Raw genomic sequence first — 22,614 nt, 5'->3', positions numbered from 1 at the left:
ATAAGCTTGACCAAATTGACCCTTTACCCACCAGAGGTGGTAATCTTCTTGACCTTGTCCTCACAAACTTTTCTCCAAATTGCACCACCCAGCTTATTACCTGCTCCTTAGTAAAATCTAACCATCTTGCTGAGATCATCTTTAAGCAAGCCTGCTTTGTGGCTCCTTTCCAGGATTACTCTGAAACCAGTTATTTATTATTTACTGACCTTATTGATAATCACAAATGGTATAACTCCCAAGCAGACCTTGTAACTGAGGCAGCTAGCTAGTGCTATGAAATTTTGCTTCCTCTTGCATGCGCTGAGACACCCATACCAATCCAGTATAATGGTATGGATTGCATAATGGCATAATGACAATGACAGCATAATGGCAAGTTGAAACCACTACATCAACTAACTTTATAATAAAAAAGAAACAGCTCTTGGCCATCACTAAGAAGTGTTCACTTAATCACTGTAAAAAGGATTTAAAACTGGTAAGTTACCATTAGGGAATGTACAATCATCTATAAACTTAGAAATGCAGCTAAGTAAAATGAGAATCATAAGTCCTTCTTCTGCCATATTAAGAGGCTATAAGTAACCTACAGTTCTATACTGAACTTATCTCCAGTGGTACCTCCTTCTCTGACCCCAAGAGCCTCACTAATATTCTCGCAGACAAATTCTCTTCCAACTTCACCCCCCTCCACACACACACACACACACACACACACACACACACACACACACACACACACACACACACACACACACACACACACACCTTCTTCTCTGTCCCCTCCATTCCTCCCCACACCACTCCTAGTGAGATCTATTTGGACCAATTCCCTTGGGACTTTCCAATATTAAAAACACTGCTTCCATGGGTTCTGACAATATTTGTTGACGTCTGCTGAGAAGCATGAAGTCCCACCTAACAAAACCCCTCCATCAACTCTTCAGCCTAAGTCTGTCCACTGGTTATGTCTCTGAGAAATGGAGAATGGCAGTTGTGGTGCCCTTGCACATAGGTGATACCTCTACTGACTCTGGGGATTACAGGCCTATCAGTTTCATTAGTATTATTTGCAAGGCTATGGAATGTATTACAGCTGAACTAATAAAAGATGATGTAGGTGACCTTATATCCCAAGATAGATGCCAGTTTGGCTTGTAAAACACAGACAATGCCTCCAAAGTCTGTCTGAGTCCTTTGAAAGGGTTACTGAGCCCATGGATAAGAGGCATACAATCCACACTATATAGTCCTTTAAGTTGCTAAGGCCTTTGACAGTATTCCCCCATGCTGGGACAATTTCTCTCAACTCAACATTCACCCATAAATAGTTCAGTGGATTTGGAACTGGCTATCTGAGATGATATGTACTGTTAAGATTAGCGGTATTTACTGAAAATAGAAAAGTGTCACCAGTGGTGTCCTGAAGCAATCCTGTTTGGTATACATTTCTGTGACATAAAAGTCAATGTCAAGGGAATATGACTAATCAAGTAAGCTGATGATAGGTAACCGAAAGATAGTTATATTCTGAAATTGTTCAGCAAGGACTGGTCCAAACAATGTTTGGTATATTAACCATAGCCTTACTCTCAACATCACATAACACATCATAGTTTCCTTTGAAAAGTCCATCATCGTTACTGCTTATCATATAGATAACATTCCATTTAAATTTGATGCAGTCATCAGGAACTTTGGTACCTTTGTTGATAACAAACTGACCTTTGACCACAATGCCATTGTGGTAGTTAAGAAATCCTTCTAGCTTGCACAGCTAATCTTTTCTGTTATCTGTTCAAGGGAAACACAGCAGAGCAATTGAACTACAGGCAGATATAAGTATTGAGCTTAATGGAATGGTTCCATTAAAACCTATACTTAGGTCACATGCTGTTGTTAGGTAATCTTGTATTTAAGCACTTGTATAACTGTTACATTTAGATCTGATGATAGTGGGCATGAAAGCGCTTATCTTTTGTTTTTGCTTTTACATGCCTTACTAAACTATTCTGGTTTTACTCTGCTGTGTTTGACTGGTTGCTTTAGTTTTGCTTTTATTTTGTTGGGTTTAACATCTCTTCATCCTATGTCTGTTTTGTTGTAAGTTACAGTCTTACTTTATTCATTCCTTGTGAGGCCCTTCGTTGAATATAATACATACTTTGACGTGTACATCAATAAGCATGTAAACCAGCATGAGAACCCTCGATGTTTAATAAATAAAAAGTTCTCAGTACCCTTTAGGTATTCTGACAGACTAAAAGCTCTGTCACTCTGTGTCAAAGGAAAAATCAAAGATCAGTGCAGCCAAGGTTCAGTTAAGGTTCCTTTATTCTTGTACAAGGAGACAAAAATGCAGTTCAGAAATTTGCCTGACATTATACAGGAAATCCTTCATTATTATACCGTTCTATAAGCCATTGCCCTCTAAGCTGACGTAATTAAATACAACTCTAAGCATTGTTCTAAAACAGGTGTTTACTAAGTTTTTCTCCTGATATAACAATTAGTTTTCTCAAAAACAATGTGGCCTTGCTGACCACCGGTCTGTAACAATTTGGTGTTACAATTCGTGATTCTTTCTTACTTCGAGCACAAAGCATATACTGATTTCAGCCTATAATCTTATCTAGTTCCTCTACAGCTGCAATGTTCATTCAACACAAACAAGTTTATTTGCCTAAGTCTAATAACATTTCAAAATGCTTTATTGTTCTCTTTCCCTAATGCTAGCAAAATCATCTGTTTCTCAGTGTATGAACAAGGTCATTCACTGAGCTGACCAGAAGCAAAGTCAGAAAGTACATGCAATTATTTTCAAGCCTGTAACAGAATAAATGTGTTAACCCTTTTAGACTTCTAATGCAGCAAGCATAACGCTAATACATATATGAATACTATATATGTGAATACATATTTTTCTTACACTCTGCTTTGTCATATAAACTCCTAAAGAGTGATTTGTGCTTAGCCTCCTATGCTGCGACTCCTGACAAGAACACCTGTTCTAGAGACCTAAACTGTCACATAAACAACACCAGATGGCACAACAGATACCTAACCTAATGTATTCCCCATTTATGGAATAATCTGCTGTTCTCCTATCAGGCAGAGTACTTAACCAGCAACATTTAAAGCTAGCCTGCATGTCTAGTTATGTAATCTTAAATGTTCACCCAGGATATGTGTAGAATGTCTAACTATTGGTGGGTATTGTTAGTCTCCAACAGTACTGGGTGATGGGGCTTAGCTTTGTGGCTGAGCTTAGTAGGATCATATGAGACTATTCATAATGGAATACTTAATGTACTTATTAAGTTGTATCAGGACTTTTTGTGATGTGGAGATGTAACCTTGTTATAGATGCTAAGAATCTTCTTTTTGCTGTACAACTTGTTAAAGTAAAATGGATCTTCTATTAAATTACTTAGTGTATTTAGGGCATATAGGGATGTCCTTCTCAGCTGCTTAGGTATTTGTGGATGTTGAAGGTAAATGTAGCAGTTGTGCCACTGAAGTCAACAAGAGTGGGGCTACTTCTTTACTTTAGTATGTTACCTGAGAGCAGTGACTTATTTGCTTTGAGAAAATCCCTAAAGATGGTGGTGGGGTGGGGGGGGGTGGGGTTGTAGGGAAGTTAGATACATTTTAAATTTTAATCTTTAGACCTAACTAGAGAAGTAAAGACACAGTGTGGGGTGTAAGTATGAGTGATACTTGTAAAGACATGGACAATAGAGCCTCTAGATGGAAGTGGAATTAAGTATTGTCCTGTGCAAGTATCCAACACATTTACTTCTGAGTTTATTTCAGAATTTCTTTTTAAAACAGCACTTTTCAAAAACATGAATCTTAAATGAGTATTATAAAAATATTCAGTAAAATGTATGCATGTTTAACATAACGTTATAATGTTAATTCTCCACATAAATATGCTATGCAGTACAAGTATAGATTTTTAACATTTTGAAATTATGCTCTAATATCATGCAATGAAAATATCTGAGATTCGTAAAAATCCATGAATTTATCAGTTTAAGCAAATTCTGAAACATTTGGTATATATTTAATATATATTTTATTTAGTACGACTATCCTGACAAACAGAAGTAGTCTGCTGTATACCCTGCATTGTACCGACGGTTCAGAAATAGATGACTAGTAGCAATAAAAACATCTACGTGTGTGATACTGAAATTACTAGTATTGTCTTGTAAAAAATGACTCTTTGAACTGACAGTATATCTCCTTATGGAACTTATTTGACTATTTCAATCATTACCTGAATTAATCATTTATCCTATTAATGTAGGTATTCTTGGAAATGTTGGACCACCTGGGCTGCCTGGTAAAGGAATCAAGGGTGATAAAGGTGACAGAGGTAGAAATGGTACCCAGGGCCTACCAGGACCTTCTGGAGAACCTGGCTTACCAGGCCAGATAGTAAGTATGATTTCAGTCTCCTTTTCATACCTTTGTCATGTATGTTTTAGTAAGAACATACCATTTTCATACAACACAAGGCCAACCAGGCATTTCTAAACTTGCATGATGGACGGCTTCATTAAGAGTTGTCCTGGCTAGATTCTCACTCTGCAGACATACCAGGTGCACTCTGGAGGAATTACATTTTTCTGATAGACTGAGAATGCTTGCGCATCTCCCAGGGAAAACTAGATTTTTTTGGAAAGTCAAATATGTTTAAAATTGCCTCCTGACCACTATGACAATTGTTAGTAAAAGTAGAAGCAAAGAAAAGTGAAGCCACTCATAAGTTGTTGACTCACAGTGTAAGAAGCATACTAGAACATTTCATACTAAAGGAAAAGGCAAAAGTGTCTTGTTTTATAATGTATAATGTCATTCATTTAAATTCCTATAGATTCATGCTTAATTTACTCTCCATGACATACACATGGCTGTAGGTTATAAAGTAAATATATATATATATATATATATATATATATATATATATATATATATATATATATAAATTAATCTTCTGAATTTGCAAGACATGTACTAATTCATAGGTTCATTGGTTCATACTAGGCTATCTGCCCTAGGGCATTTATAAGCCTAGCCAGAGTGTGTTTGGCTTTCGCCACCCATTTTAAATGAATTTTGCTATGCCCTTTTTTGAGGTTAGTATACTGTGCCTCTGTCCAACAGTGACACAGAAGTGATACCTGGGGTAAACCTATGATCTCCCATCCACTCATCAAGATTCCTCTTGAAGAGAGTCAATGAGGGACTCTGCCTAACCTGGACTGGGATTTTATTCCAGAGTGAAGGGAGCCTCTGGGTTATGAATCTGTCCTTCCAGCATGTCCTATTTATTTCAGTTCTGAGGTTCAAGTCTCTCGAGCGCATAGCTCGATGGGATTTGTATTTTCTGAGGTGCAGCATGTCCATTAATTCCGGGTTGGACATGGCTTTATACGTCAGGCACAGATCGCCTCTGAGCAGGCGGTATGCCACTGAGTAGAGCTGGAGTTTCTTTAATCAGGCAGCATGTGGCATCTGTTTGAGCCCTTTGATCCTCTTGGTGAGGTACTTTTGGGGTCTTTCCAGTGGCTGCAGGTGTCTGGTAAGGTACATCCCAAAATGGGCATTGTACTCAATTATGGGCCTGATGAGGGATGAGTAAAGAGGCACGATGACCTCCCCTGATCTAGATGTGAATCCCTTCATGATTAGGTGGGCTATATAAAATGTTTTTCTAACCACTTTGGCCATGTGGTTGTCAAATGAGAGATTGCTATCAACTTGAGTCCCCAGGTCCCTAATTACTTCTTCTGTACTTAATGGATTACCACTTATGTGGTAATTTGTGAGCACTTTGTTTTTGCCAAAGGGGATGACTATACACTTTTTGGCATTTAGCTTGAGGCCATGGCTCTGGCACCAGTTGTCTGTTTCTATGAGGCCCTTTTGGAGGATGCTTGTGTCGGCTGGAGAGCTGATTATGGCGCCCAGTTTGCAGTCATCTGTGAACTTGGTCAGCCACAGTCCTTCCGTGTTGGCCTGTACCTCTGAGAAATATATACCGAACAAGAGAGGTCCCAGGACTGAGCCTTGTGGGATGCCACTTGTAACTGGTTTGGAGTCTGACATGGCTCCAGCAATTCTAACCATGTGGGTTGTGTCCTTGAGGAAGTTTGCAACCCGTCTAGTGACATAGGGGTTTATATTTAAACTGGTGAGCTTATCTATAATGCCCGAGTCGGGTATTGTATCGAAGGCTTTTGCGAGGTCCAGGTAGGCTGTGTGGACCACCTTCCCCTCGTCAATGGCCATGGTGACTGTTTCAAAGAAATCAACCAGGTTTAAGAGGCAGGATCTGCCCTTAACAAAGATGAACTGGGCAGGATCCAGTGTCTGTAGGTCCCCAATATCTTTATTTATGAGGTCCATGATGATCCTTTCCATAGCTTTGCAGACCAAGCTAGTCAGGCTTATGGGGCGATAGTTTCCAGGATCCGTTGAGGCACCACCTTTGTGGAGAGGGACCACTGTTGCTGTACACCACTCTTTGGGTACATATCCTGTAGTAAGGCTGAGATTGAACAGTAGTTTTATGTTTGGGTTTAGCTCTTCTTGGAGTTCATGTAGGATGCAGCCCAGGACACCGTCTGGTCCTATTGATGCTGTGTTTTTTGCTTTGGAGAGGGCAGTTCTTACCTGAGCATCTGAGATATCAGGGGGGCAGCACTCTTCTGGGACAGATATTTGCCCTTTTGGTGGGGAGAGGGGGGAGAAGTTTGCGCTGAACCCTTCAGCTAGGATGTTGGCAATGTGTGTGGGTTAGGTGTATTTTTTGTCATTTTGGACTAATTCTGAGCATATCTGGGAATTCCCACCCAGGTTCCTAACATAACTAAAGAAAGCCTTGTGATTATCCTTAGTGTCCTATGCAATTTTTCTCTCAAAGCTGGCCTTAGACGATTTTATGAGTGCCCATAGTTTTTTGCTAATACTGATCAGAGATGCCTTCCCTTTTTGGGATTTTGCTCTATCATGTAGTAGCTTCCTCCTTCTACTGTATAGTTTGTTTATGGCTGGGGTCCACCAGACAGGACGTCTGCCTTTGGAGGATTGGGTCTTGGTTTTATTTGGGACTGCATGATCCATTCATTCCTGAAGGTGTTCATAGAATGCGTTTATAAAGGATTCTACGGTCTGGGCCGTATTTTCCACAGGCCCGGGGGCTTTGCAGGATTCCACCTCAGTTTTGAGGAGTGTGAAATTTGCTTTAGAGAAGTTTTTCACTGTGGTTTTCAGGGCAGGGGGTGGAGTCGGGATGTGAATATCCAGTGAGATTAGTTTATGGTCTGATCTTACCAGTGAGGGATACACTTCTGGTCTGGAGCATAGAGTCCCCATGTTGGTGATGATCAGGTCCAGTATGTTTTCCCCTCTTGTGTGAGTGGTAATAAGTTGTTCCATAGCATTTGAGTTTATAAATTCTAGGAACCTTTGGTCTAGGGTGTTGGAGCTAGACTAATGCTCCCAGTCTATGTTTGGGTAGTTGAAGTCACCCAATATAATGGTGTTTGGAGAGACATTCATATTTTCCAGTGTTCTCAGGAAGGCCGAGTGGGGTTCCTGGGTTTGGGAGGGTGGTCTGTAGCAGGCTATAAACTGGAAGGCAGTTTTACCCACTGTTAGTTGCACATGGATAGTCTCTGATGCTTCGTGATGTGCCACCAACCTGGAGGTGTGGGTATCTTTGATGAATATTGATACTCCCCTCCTTTTGTGGTTCGGTCCAAGTTTTGGGGCCAAAAAGCATGGTATGAGGTATAACCTGGTAGTGCTGGGGTGCTCTCGGGAGCCTTGAACCAGGTTTCTGTTACTGCACAGATATCGATGTTCTCCGTGCTAAGGAGAGTTTCGAGTGCATGCATTTTGAGGTTTAGACTTCTGGCGTTGAGTAGCATTACTCTTAGTTTCTTATCCCTTGTGATACCTATGGAGGTGGGTTTGTCTTTTGATCCTTGCCTATAAAAGGCACTATGGGGGTAGCAAAAGACTTTGCCAAAATCCAAAAGCCCAGGGGTGACAGGTGCAAGCCGTCCCTAGCAAAGCATTGTGGCTTGTTGAGCATTTCATCCCAGGCTGACAGGCATTGGATCCCCTTTGAATGACACCAAAACTTAAGCCAATTGTTGAAATTGATCATCTTGTCTTCATATTGTGGCATCATTCTTGCTGAGGGTAAGATGCTATTCAAGGTCAGGGTCATACCGACCTGGGCTACATGCTCAGAGAGCTCCTCTATGTCTCTTTTCATGTAGTCCAGGGAGGTATGTCTCAGGTCATTCACACCAGCATGGACAATGACTGAGTCATATTTGTACTTGTCTTGGAGTGACCTGAGTGCTTGTGTTATGTGGCGGATCCTAGCGCCCAACAGGCAGCTCACCATGACCTTCTCCTTGTTCAGCCTGGTGAGCAGGACGTCAGTGTGCCTGACGATAGAGTCACCTATTACAAGTGTATCAGGTGTGTTGTTTAGCCTTAAGGGCTGTGACTGTTCGGCACACTGGCTTTGTGAGCTATGTGTTGCACATGTTTTGTTTTGGGTTAGCGGTTGCTTGGGTGTCTGCTTTGGAGGTCTCTGCTGCTTAGGCAGATTTTTATTTAGAGCCTCCAAGTATGTTTTTGTGTGTTTATGTGTTTGCTTTGCTGTCATGGTAGGTCTATGTGAGACTGGAATTGTAGTGAGTGTGGTTTCCTTCTCCTCCTGACTGGTTTCGCCAGTACTGAGTTGAGAGAGCTTAGCCTCCAGTATGGCTATATGGTTGCATCTCTCACATGTGTTGGAATTTGTTGGAAGGAGGAAAGGGTTGTCTGTGTACATCAGGCAGTTGTAACATTGCCTCAAGATTCCCAGATTCACCAGCTGGACCGGAGAGGAGATTGACAACTGACCTTTGGACATGCTAGAATAGTATTGGGAATTCCTTTATAATTGAAAAAAAGGGCCAATGGGGAACGAGGTACTCAAGGGGAGTTTGTGAGGGTGTAGTGCTTTTAATATTTTAGTGCTGACTTATATAATTGCTTTAGTGAGCAAGTGCCAGGTAACTTAATTGCAATGTGTTACAGGTAACTTAATGCAAAAACGACAAACATTAACTTTCTTTCAAGTGAAACAAGGAAATAAGTACAGTAAGCAATGCAGATATCACTAGGGATCCACAGAAGCGCTGAAAAGCCGTGGTTTAGGTGGAATTAGTGTTTCAGGGAAATAACAAGCAAACAAACAACAAGCATACAAATAAAGCTAGATTCAGCAGGCCTGGATTTAGTCTATGCTACAGCAAACAAGGTGTACCAATTTCAGTAAGAAACAGTTCAAATATGCAGGCACTATAAGCCTTTAACCAGAAATTCCCAGCTCAGAAGGGCAGAGTCCAGCCTCTTCTCCCACAAGAGTGCAGACCACGAACCTTCTTAATGTAAAATAACTGGCCTGAAGCCCAAGTGCTTAAACCAGAACTAATACACTTTTAGAATAACAGACACTGAGCCCTCAATCAGCAGTTCACAACTTAGAAGGATGTAAGCTAACTGTCCTGCCACCACAGTGCAGGCCACAAACGTTCCTAATGTAAAACATCTGGTCTGAAGCCCAAGTGCTTAATCCAAAAGACTTAGAATGATAGCTACACTTTAATCAAGTTACTACCAAGCAGTAATAGATACAATTGAATACTTTAAAGAATGCCTGGATTAGTGCTCAAGTTATACAAACAAAGCTAGATTCAGCAGCAGCATGGATAGTGTCCAGACTGTTTCTACAGTTTATATAACACAGTCATTATAACTTAACTTCAAGAGGACATAGAAAATGGAAAACAAAATGTAAGCTATCTGCAACTGAAGTACTGAATACTGTAAAGGAGAAAAAAAACTAGCAGTGAGATCTTTAGAAAAAGAGAAAGAGCAAATTACTTCGAAATGAATGGCACTGGTGGGAACAACACATGCAGAATAATGTGCAGGAGGAGAGGTGAGGTTTAAGGGAAGTCAGAAACTGAACAATATGGGTGAGGTTTAAGGGAAGTCAGAAACTGAACAATATGTAATGTTGGAATGGTTAATTGCTAAAAAGAAAGAAAACATGTAGGTAATGTATAATCCGTGAATATGACAGATATGCTTTGTTTTTTTATTAATGTGTGTATGCCCATGTCTTAAGTGATAATTTGATACATGAGTTAAAATTAAAATATAACTAATGAATCCACTTTTTCTAAAATAAGGAAATGACTGAGGATCACATGCTTTATTGAATGAGAAATTAGAGAACAGATCAGGGTTTCATATTGTTTCCTTCAGCTAGATTATTGTATTTCTGTGTCATCACGTACTTCCCCTGCAAATGATAATTTACTCTTGAGTGCTCTTTTCAAAACAAGCCGCTGGGACTTTTAGAGACAGGTCGGTCAGCAACCCACAACTGAATAAAGGAGTTAATGGTATGCCCACCCAACCATGCACAGTCAAAACAAGAGGTCCAAATGGTTTTAGAATGGAAATTAGTTTCATATATTTAGTGTCTATACAACACTAATGATCCAAATAGGATATGTATACAGCTACTGATGTGTGTAAGCTGTGAGATATAGTGTGTAATGTCTGTGTGAATAGTGTATCAGTATATGTTTTCAATTTCACCATGAATGTTGGAGTGGAAGTGAAAAATATGTACAGATGTTTTCTGTATCTGGATTGAGTAGTGTGTGTATATGTGTGTGTGTGTGTGTGTGTGTGTGTGTGTGTGTGTGTGTGTGTGTGTGTGTGTGTGTGTGTGTGTGTGCGTGCGCGCGCAAGCGTGCGCAGAAGCATAGCTGGCTCAACCAGCACCCCATGCTAGTACCATTAAAAAAGGACTTCTGCAAAACTGCAGGATTACAGTTGGCTGGCTTCCTGCAGACAGTACCCAGTCTACATGCCCAACTCCCCCCAGCTCTACAAATGGCCAGATACATGACACCCCCCTGCCCCAGCCAATTAACTCCCATTTTTGTACCCTTCCCCCACCCCCTCCTTCTCATTTTAATAAAAAAATATATTTTTCTTTTAAACTGTAACAAATTGCTTGCTACAAATGTAGCAAAATGTTGTTGCAGTTTATACCCCTCACTGAGAGCTACAGTGTTCAGGATTCAGTTAAAACTTTAAACTTCAGAAAACAGTTACTACAGTTTAGACCACACATGGAGCACAGCTGCTCAGGGTTGACTGCAAATGCAATAATGGCTTTAAAAGCTGGTATTGCACTAAAGCACAATTGATAATCGCAATAACAGATTGGATGGCTGATCCATGTCCCCTAACACTTTTCAGCCAGGGCAGTTACCCCTTTCACCCTGCTCTAGATACTCTACTGTGTGTGTGTGTGTGTGTGTGTGTGTGTGTGTGTGTGTGTGTGTGTGATGTCTGTGTATATTGTGTTCTAATGTGACTGTATTTGAATAGTGAGCTGTTTGGGTACTGTGGAGGTGAACACATATGCAAACATTTTATGTGCTTAGAATAAGTAATGCCATTAGAGTTATATATTTCTTCCTTGGCAGTAATGAGAGCACAGATGGCTTAGAAGGCTGTCTGGTAGCTGTCTATGCACAACAAACAGATTGTGTATATCTAAATGTGTGATCATGTGCAAGTTACAATATTGGTATGTGTGGTCAGGCTGGATTCACGTGTCCATTTTTTGAGGTCTACATGAAGATTTTCATTGTTCAGAAATTTGCTGTGTTGTGCATTTATCATGAATCCATTCTTACTAAAGATGTATTACATACAGAGTGGGATTGCTAGGACTAGGTATAAAGAGGAAAGGATATCAATGCGCCTGCATTCGTTTCAGAATATTCACATAACAGAACCAAGGAGAGCAAGAAAACAAGATTAATGGCGTAAGGGAAAGCAAGTGCTGTGCTTCTTTTCTCAAAGCTGACCCTGAATAAATAGATTTGTTTATTAGCGAGGGGAGAATGCACGGACGTGCTAATTGTAGCATACAGGTAAGATAAGGAGAAAAAAGAAGCTGCTGTGTGAATCTAAGAAAACTCAAGTTTAAGAACTTTGCACAAGTGAAAGTTATCAGAATGTGGAACAGAATTAAGAGTATAAAAGTGAGCACATAATTTCAGGAAACATTAGGAGTGACAATGCATTTTTAAGTACTTGTGAATTCTTTTGCGGTGTTTGCAGAGAGAGAGAAACTGAAGTCTCACTAAACCCGTTTTGAAGTATTTCTACACAGGGGCTAGGACTCAGAAATGAATGTGCGCAATTAACCATCACACCTGCCACCTGTGAGAGAAAGAGATTCACAAAGTACCACTCCATTCTGTGTAACTGAGCCAATGGGCAGTGGGTACTCTGGAAAGCTAACCACAGGAAAATATATCCAAACAAGATGATGTTTAAAGATAAATCATTTCTGAGTGGGAATGCTAGCTTAGAAGAAGGGAAATCTGGCTACTGAAAGTTTCATATGAGAGAGGGCTGTTGAACAGATCTCCAATAAAAGGATGGATACATGAGGTAATGGAAAAGAGTAATTAAATTAAGTGGGAACAGCAGACAAGAATCAGAGAGACAGAATATTATAATAGGAATGTGAATGGTTTCATCATGAACAATAGTCATCACTGAGGCAGAGAAAGGTCTGTGTATGGTCATTTGAAAATTCAAGAGTAGGTAAAGGTGGGAGAAAAAAATATCGCTCAGGCAAAGGGTAGAGAAAGACATAACAAAAAAGTATTAGTAAGCATTAAGTTTCAGGCTGATAGCTTATATATTTGCATTGCTTACTAGAAATGGTGCATACACCACATAATAGTGTTTATCAGTTATATTATTGATTATATGCAATGCTCTAACATCTTAAAAAGCACTAATGAGAACTGGTAATGAACATCCACTGTTGCACTAGCTAATAATGTACATAGAAGAGCAAAACTCCCATAACAGCTAGATATAGTACCTAACCAGGACAACAAGGTAAAACATTAAAACTTCTGGTCAAAAATATCTGTAAGCTTACTTTTATCAAGCTATCATGGAAAGCATGCAAACTTTTATTAAAAAGACAACTAGAAGTTTTTCACTATGGTAAATGATGAAAAAACAAATATTTTTTTATCTAGTCATGATTTTCTGCACCTCCCAAATCTGCTTTAATCCAAAAAAGTAGTCATGCTTAATTTTATTTATTTTTTTTTTTTGCTCTCCTGTCTGCCCTCATGGGGGCAGACATCCTGATGAGTCTATTTTCCCTTAATAGGCTAAATCTGTCCCAAAATGCAGTCTGACAGCCCTGATTGTGAGAACAATTAGCCCTACCTTTTGTTGTCAGGTCAGACTTCCATTCACTTAGCATGGAAAACCTGAAAAATATTGCCAAGTTTAACAGTCAGTAGATCAAGTGTCACTGACTGTCCTGCACTGAATTTTACAAATGTTGTTCATATTGATGCACTACACATTTTCTGAAAGAAGCTTGGAAAATTGTCAACTAATTACACAGATAAAAAACACTTTTTGCAAAGAGCAATTTTGTTACTGTCAGTTCCTGACCAAGTTACTCCTCCCATCTCCACTCCTTCTATGAACCTGAGTCTCAGATTTCTAGCTAGGCTAGGTTCAGCTAATTAGCAGCCCTGCATGACAATAGACATCAAACAAATGTCAGCCTGGTGTGCCACTAAAACTGTTCCCTAATGACTCTTTCCTCTTTACTGTTGACTTACACATATCCAGGCTAAGTGGGATAAAAAGAAAAAAAAACACACTAATCTGAATTCAACTTTTTGTCCACTATATCAATTTTCTCAAATGGACACAGTGAAATATCTGCTTTTGGGTGTGTGATAGTGCTTACTGGTTGGCCACATACTTATTTTTGCATAGTTGCTGTTATATACCATAACATTAACCATAGTGCCAAACTTTACCTAACAATTGAATATTTTTTCTTGGCTCTTATTTCAGCCACTACTTTTTGTTGCAATAGCTTCGCACAGCCTTTTTTTTTTTTTTTTTTTCTTTCAGGCTTATCTCTTATTATTTCAGAAACAACCTCAACTCGTTGAGAAAGCTTCAAAGTTATAAAGCTTTTCTAAGTAGCAGTACTACTCCTTTGGTTCAGATCACACAGAGTGCATGAAGTGGCACCCATTGTAGGATAATTATTCCTACATTGCAAGAATTTTCATTGTTTGTTCCAGACAATCCATAACGTTATTCAAGAATCAGTTTTGATTCCACCATGTCAGAGCAAAGGTGTAAGGCCAAATTAGGTACACTTGTGAGGTATGCTGGTTTGACACAATACACTGTTACCCTCCTGTCTCCCATCACACCACCCTCAATCCATTTATGCATTTACTGAGTTAATAAAACCCATATGTTGCAACAGTGCCAGCAGCTGTACCAAGCTCTTAACAAACAAGGCTGTCAGGCCTTGGTCAACCAATATGAGAGATAGATGCTAGTGATGGACTACTCACAGCTCGTCAGCAAGGCATTTTTCCATCTGGCTTTCCTCCACTAATCTCAGTTACACCTTACTGATCATACTTCCACAGGGCTGACTGAGCCACTCACAATGTCAATTCATAACCCTCCCCCACTAATTGTATCTAGCCCACTGCCCTTGAGATGGCTCTCCCCAAAGCAGGGCAGCAGGGATGTGTCAGTCCATCTGTGCTTCACACTCCTTTACACCACAGACGTCATACAGGAATACTTGCAGACACACGCACACACACGTCTGTACACCAGACCAGTTGTAATACATGTTTTTCTGTAATACCATGCATGCCTCCACACATTAGTTCACACACATACACATGTATTCTGACACCTACACTCATGCATGCAAGCACACATCACCTTGAGCACTTGCTTTATATGACACCATGTCTGCATGCTTGAGCAAACACAAACACACTCCAGACCATTTTCATAACATGTTCTATGTTACTCCAAGTACACACTTCTCTTATATGAGATCGACACACACACATGCACATACAAGCAATGTACCACTGAAGTGCGTTGCATTACCCTCCTCTTCACAAAACACTGCTTCAATTCTAAGGGGGTTGTCCAAGGTACTGACATTGTCATCTCATAACATCATCCCAGTAATTGATGCAAGCCCGCTGCACTGACACAGCTCTCCCCACAGCAGGGCAACAAGGAGGTGTCAGTTCAGCATTGCTCCACAGTTCTTCGATACACCACATACATCATCCAGGAACACACACACACACCTGTAAAGCCATACCAGCTATAATCCATGTTTCACAGTAATAGCATGCATGCCTCAACACATTTCTTCACACACATATAAATGCACATGTACTCTGACACCTACACTCATGCACACAAGCTCACATCACCTTCATCACTTGTTTTATGCTACATCATGGACACCCTGTGTGCATAACTGAACACATTCAAATGCAAACACACACGCAAATGCAAACACACACCCCCAGATCATTTTCAGCACATGTTCTATGTTACACCATGTACACCCTGTGTACAGAGAGTGACACACAACAAACACCCACACACACAAGCAATGTACCGCTGAAGTGTGCTGCATTACCCACCTCTCCACAGAACACTGCTTAAATTCCAAGGGGGTTGCCTAAGGTACTGACTTTGTCACCTCGTCACATCACCCCCTGTAATTGAAGCAAGCCTGCTGCACTGACATAGCCCTCCCCACAGCACAGCAGCAAGGAGGTGTCAGTTCAGCTTTGCTCCACATTTCTTCGTTACACCACATACATCATACAGCTGTGCATTGTCAAAGGAAAAATATACTTTAAAAATGATCAAAGCACGGTAGGTTCAGGTTAAGGCACTTTAATCTTGCAGCAAGGAGACAAAAATGTGCTAATACAGAGTTTGTCTAACCAGAAACAGGAAATACTTTCATTTTTATACATTCTCAAATTAATCCTGTCCTACCATGCTGACGTAACAGATTACCACCTTTTCATCATCATCTGCTGACCATCTTTCCCATGAATTTCTGCTGATTTAAACAAGTTTTATGTGAAACTTCCTGAGGAAAACAACATGGCCTTGGTTACTCTCAGTTAGATACTTGTTATGTTACATTCAAGATACTACGGCTAAATCAAGCACAATGCTAACAGTTCATTTCTCTAATAATCCGTTGTCTACTTTATCTCTAAATTACTGCAGCTGCAGAGGTTCCCATCCTCTGGACAAAGCTGTTTGTCTAGAATCATTACATTTATAATATAAGGCATTGTTCATTCATTTACTTCTGACCTAGCAGATAAACACTTGCTTCTCAAGTACATTTCCACAAGACATAAACAAGAATATTGCTGTGCTAGCAGTTACTAGGTCAGAGGGCAACTTGCAAGTTTCAGAAAGCATACTGCAGTTTTCAAAAAGCATCTTTTTCAGTCTCATATGAAACTCAATTTGTATAAAACACAGTGCATGAAAAATAGAATGAAAAGCGTATTAAAATACTTGATTATTAATTTGGCATTAAGCATACACACATTAATACATATTTTTCTAACATCTCCTCCTGTTAATACTTTTTATTCTATTTTCAAAAAAGAATAAACAGCTTGCTTCTTTTCCTAACCTCTTCCATTCAGGATTTGCAGTTAAGAAAGTCATTCAGTTTAAACTTTTATGAAAGTGTTTCGCATTCTAGCAGCTCTTCAAATTCAGTACTTTGATACATAGTCTCAGATACGGATATATCTATGAATTCTTTAATTAATCTCTTCATGCAGGGGATTCCGCAACAAATGCAAACTCCTATTAGGAGTAATCCTACCCCAATAGCAATCAATATGTTCATAAAAATGGAGCCCCACCCCCAAAGGCATTCTGGAAAAAATCTGTCAGAGGGTTTGGGCCTGGCTTGGTCATGGCCGACACTTGCTGAATCACCTTGAGATGGTCATTAATCTCATGCTAATGGTCAGGAATAAATGCACAGCATTCTTCTTTGATTAAAGCGCAAGTCCCACCTCTCGCCACTAGGGTGAAGTCAAGAGCCATTCGGTTTTGGAGCACTACAGTTCTCATGGCATTCAGTTCATCAGTTATCAGTTCAAGGGCAGAAAAAGTCGCATTACTCATTACTGCGAGAAGTTTGGACAGTTTCCGCAGCTCCCATATTGATTTAACTCTGCCATACATAGGTGATATACCTGCCCAGGATATAACAGCATCACTCAAGTCCATGTGCACAAGTTTGGTTCCCACATCTCGATGGTCTTTCCACCCTGCTTCAATTCGTCCCACTGGATTCTCAGGTTTCTTAACAGTCTTTTTGGTTACATCTCGAGTATTTTGAATACTTCCCTGAGGCAAAGCTGCAGTGTGTCGGATGGCCGGAACCAGGTACCCCAAAAAACAACTGCCAGACCAATTCTCAGGTAACCATTTATATGCTTTTTTACCACACACAAAATAACAGTCTTCTACCTTAGTTATTACTTTGTTATGAAATGACTGCCGTGCATGAAACATTTTCCTATCTATTACAGATAACTGTTTGAAAAGTACAGGATTGCGTTGTACCTGATCAAGAGTCTTATGTATAGATTTCAAAAATGAGTCATAATCTGTACTACAAGATCCACTCAAATCATTTGGTTTGCTACAACATTTATACTGTACTGTAACATTGCATTTGCTCCATCCAACTTGGATGATATCATTTTTATAGAAACATACAATTCCTTTTTGTGTCACAGGCAAATACAGCGCTACTTTATCTTGTGCTTTAATAGCAACTGTGTCAAAAAACAGATTTTCCCAGGTCTCATTGACCCCTAGGGGGATAGCAGTCATTAATAAACCCCCGTATGCTGTTGGTATGGCCGTACAGACCCAGCAGTTTGAAACATTAAAAGTCTCTGCGTACACATGTGTAATTGCCTGATAAGTGTTAAAGTTCGGATGCCAGTCTATGTTTGGTTCATTACGACAAATCAGTTCAACCTTTGTGGCAGGAAAAAGGAATGTCCAATGAAATCTCCTGCACGTAAGGAGTTGCACGGCTACATAGTATGCACAAACAAAAAGGAAAAAAGCCAGCAACTGGTGAACCGCTGAGAAGAAGTAGTTTAATAATAAACTACCAAAGCCACATAAAAGCTCATAACATACCGGTTTCGGCCTGGGTTTAAACCTGGCCTTCTTCAGTGTATTACAATAGAGCCAATCATAAAATGCTTTTATATAACCAAAAATGATATGATTGGTTAAACAAACAATAATGTGCTCATAAATATTCATCAGTATTATATATCTTACAATTGTATAGGACAACCTATATTGGATATTCAATAAACAAAATTACATATCAAAAATGACATGCTGTGCTTACATATTATGTTTATAAACATTCATTAAGCCCTGGATTAAATAATGCACCAAGTTTGGTGATCCATTTCTTTTCTTTTAAGTCCAGTTTTTTATGCCAGCCCCCTTTATTTGTTCTATCACCAATAATTTTATCAATAATTGTAAAGTGAAATTGTGCCTTGTTATGTATAAGTGTGTGTTTATATAGTGCATTAGATGTCTTTTTACATCTAATGTCACTAAGGTGTTCCGACACCCGTAATCTAACCGGCCGAGAGGTTTGCCCAACATAAAACGAGTGACAAGTACAACAAGCCATATATATTGCCCAATCGGTATTACAATTTGCAAAAAATTGAATATCAAAGACTTTATTACTATTTCTGCTAGTGAATTCTTTTGTTTTCACAATGGATTTACAATTAACACAGTGACCACAAGGAAAGCAGCCAATAAGTTTATCCCCCAAAATCGTTGTTTGATATACATTAGGTAAAGAGGATTCAAAATGATGTTTATAATGATTGAAATAACCCGCCAGGTTCTTTCCTTTGCGAAAGGAGAATAAACATTTATTTGGAATGATTGTTCTAGTTCTAGTGTCTGCTTCCAGTATGTTCCAATTATCCTGAATGATATTGATAAAGTTATTAGTGTTTCTACCATATGTTGTTGTGAAACGCAATGTATTTGTCTTTATAGGTTTCTTCTTGTACGTCAATAGATTTGATCTATGTAAACCTGAGGCATAATTGCGAGCCATTGTAACATACCCTGAGCTGTAACCCCTATCAATAAATCTATTATACAAATCTTGAGCATGATGACCAAAACTGATATTGTCAGAACAATTCCGTCTGATTCTAATGAATTGTGATTTTGGAATGTTTTTGGCGATGTGTTTTGGATGAAAGCTGGAGGCGTGGAGAATGGTGTTATACTGGGGAAATTTTCTATAAATTTCAGTTTTTAAAGTATTATCCAAATTCCTGGTTATCAAAACATCCAAAAAAGTTATGGACTTTTGATCATAGGTAATAGTAAATTGTATTCCCCATTTGTTATCATTCAGGTATTCCATAAATTCTTGAAGATATGAAACATCCGATCTCCACACCATCCAGCAGTCATCCAAATATCTACGCCAGATGTCAATATCAGGTAGAAAAAGATTATGAGTATCATCATAAATCATAATCTGTTCTATATAAGCCATAAATAGATCAGCATATATGGGGGCAAAAGATGCCCCCATTGCTGTGCCTCTGATCTGTAAAAAACATTCCTGATTGTAGAAAAAAACATTTTTGTTCAACACATGCTCAGTTAGATTTAACAAAAAGGTATTGAATCCTGGTGGATACATATTAGATTGATGTAGCCAAAATTCAATAGCATCCAATCCCGCCCAATGTGGAATATTGGTATATAGTGAGCACACATCCAAAGTACAGAGCCACCAATCTGAATCTAACTGCATGTCATTCACAATACCCAAAAATTGAGTAGTGTCCTGTATACGTGATCTAACAAATGTTAGCAAAGGTTTCAAATGCATAGTCAGAAATTCAGAAAGGGGCTCAGTTAGTGATCCCATGCCCGACACAATGGGCCTACCGGGTGGATGTGAGAGATCTTTATGTATTTTCGGTAGAAAATAGATATACTGTCTAGTGGGGTCTGAGATTGTTAAATGGTTAAACGTTTTTTTAGATATAATGCCATTATCAAAAGCAGAATGTAAAAAATCATCTATTTCTTTTTTAAACACTGGGGTGGGATCCAGTGGCATTTTTGTGTAGTACCGAGCATCATCCAATTGTTTGTGTGCTTCAATATCATAATAACTCCAATCTAACACTACCACTGCCCCTCCCTTATCCGCATTGATAATGACCAAATCCTTATTACGTACTAATTCTTCTAAACAGGATATATCCACATCAGTCATGTTGTTAGAAATTGGTGAACAATGATTATATTGAAAGTGTAACTCATTAAGAACACTGCGCAAAAATAAATTAACAGTAGGATGCATAGGGGGTGTAAATGATGAAGTATGATATTTGAAAGAATCAATTTGTGATTGTACAACATCTTCTTTATCCTGAAAAAATAATTTAAGATTAATAAGTCTGCAAAATGAAAATAAATCTTGTGTAAAGTTATCCTCAGACACAAAAACCCGGAATGAAAGATAGTCCTTTATTAAGTAATGATATTTATTCAGCTGTAAGTTCAGTACTTGAAATATTATATACATTATTTACTTGTTCGTCAGTATTTGCATCAAATTTTGTAGACTTGTAACTTTTCCTGTGCTTCCTACCACCCCTCCTCCCTCTATATTCCCTAAAGGGGATGTACAGTTTTACGTTTGGGAGTTGGGGAATCCAAAGTGGACTGTGTCTCCGTGTCTGTCCCTGATGAGGTGTCATAATCAGTAGATTCAATATTACTACCACGTCCTTTCAGTATAGAACGCGGACGTTTCCTTTTATGATTGAATGAATTTTTATTTTTATTATGCCCATCTTGGAATCTAACATGTCTAACATTTTTGAAAGGTTGCCCCTTCTCATAATCCAAAAGATCACGAGTAAATTTTTTAATTTTTCTTTCTTTCAAAATAGTATCAAAACTTAGTAGTTCAGTACTAAGTTTTGAAAGTAGGGCAGGAAAATAAGTTTCATTTTGGTAGTGGTTACATTCCTCAATGGATTTTAAGACTAGACTAGTTTCTTTATCAATAGTCCTAGCATAATAGTCAGAAAAAGAATTTACAAATTTAATTGAACATTCTTGTTGAATGGAAGACCATTCTGAAGTTAAACTTTCATCAGGGTCTGCCACTAGAGGCTGAATTTTGACCCTGAGACCCCTTGGGCAAATGCCCTTAGCCAAATAAGCTTTAAGTAATTTGTGGTGCCAAACACAGGATCTAAGTGTTTTCATGTTTTTGTTAAGTTCAACAAAATGTTTTTCACATTTTTGTTCTGGCTTCATGGAAATGATATTCCCAGAGGCCATTGATTCATCACCAATACCAAAAGGTGCAAGATCATCCTTATCTGCTGATAGGTTCAAAAATATTTTATTTAGATCCATAGTGAGTTTGTATTATTCAAAATATTATAAATGTAACCACGTCCTGTACTTAATTCTGATGGTGATCAGACAATAATGGCAATATACTATCGATGCCTAAATAATGCACCTTATAGCCACGTCATATACAGGACAATAATGGTATATTAACTCAAACTCAAAATGAATTGTTTGACACCCAAAATTTTTTAAATAATATAGATGTAAAAAAAATTTAATTTTGGTGGTCTCAGAGGTAAAAATTGGAGCCTGACTATAGACACTTTATAGTTCAATGAGATCAAATTTGTGTATAATCATATATATTGACTATTATACTTATTTCGGAAACGTGCACCAAGATAATCAACTGGTGATACAAACTTATGAATGCACAATTAGAAATATATCTAAAATGAATATTAGAGTGATAAATATATCACTATAATTATCCTAAGGGTCCTTTAGTATATATATAGTATAGAGATAAACAGCCCACTTAAAGAAGAACAAACCCATATATAATACTTAAGGCAATCTGGCGGGCCCAATAACAAATTATTTAAAGAGAAAAAAAATTATCTAAAAATAATAATATACCTGTCAGCACATATGTAATCAAAACACATTTACCATATTTATAATACTAAAATAATCAAATGTGAATTGCAAAAAAATTTTTGTATGTTGTTACAGTCAGTAGAAGCACAAACCCACAATATTGTAACAGCCAGACTAATAATAAGCTCAAAATACAACTATACCCAAAAGATTTATATGAGCATATACAGTTATAATAATACTAGCACTAAAAAGATTATAACCAATATTGTGGAAAAAGTGCCCAGTACCATTTAACATAAAAATAAACCTATGTATTTACAGACCTTACTCATATGTACTCGTGGAGCACACAAACACAATAGTTATATGGACCATATAAAACAATTGATATTTCAATTGTTAATAATATAATGTACAAATAATGAAATAATGTTCACAAGATGTTATAAAGCATCCAAAATTGGAATTACTATTTTGAATTAGACATTTATATAGTACAATAAACATAATCACTGAAGTTATCGAAAACCATCATTTTGCCAG

General features: G+C 38.5%; 1 protein-coding gene across 2 annotated transcripts in view; it reads left to right on the top strand.

The window, feature by feature from the left end:
• The window catches only part of LOC122800784 (collagen alpha-3(IV) chain-like), a 1,680,215-nt gene that overhangs the window by 1,413,526 nt on the left and 244,075 nt on the right, over window positions 1-22,614 (top strand). For both annotated transcript variants that reach the window (XM_044070045.1, XM_044070046.1), the window contains exon 43: window positions 4,319-4,449. In XM_044070045.1, the coding sequence (XP_043925980.1) occupies window positions 4,319-4,449 (131 nt within the window). The remainder of the gene's footprint in view (window positions 1-4,318; window positions 4,450-22,614) is intronic.

This window comes from Protopterus annectens, chromosome 4.part1, assembly GCF_019279795.1.
Source record: "Protopterus annectens isolate FY-2018-M chromosome 4.part1, PAN1.0, whole genome shotgun sequence".
Lineage (NCBI taxonomy): Eukaryota > Metazoa > Chordata > Ceratodontiformes > Protopteridae > Protopterus > Protopterus annectens.
The sequence above is the reverse complement of the archived record's forward strand: the minus strand, read 5'-3'. Positions and strand labels throughout refer to the sequence as shown.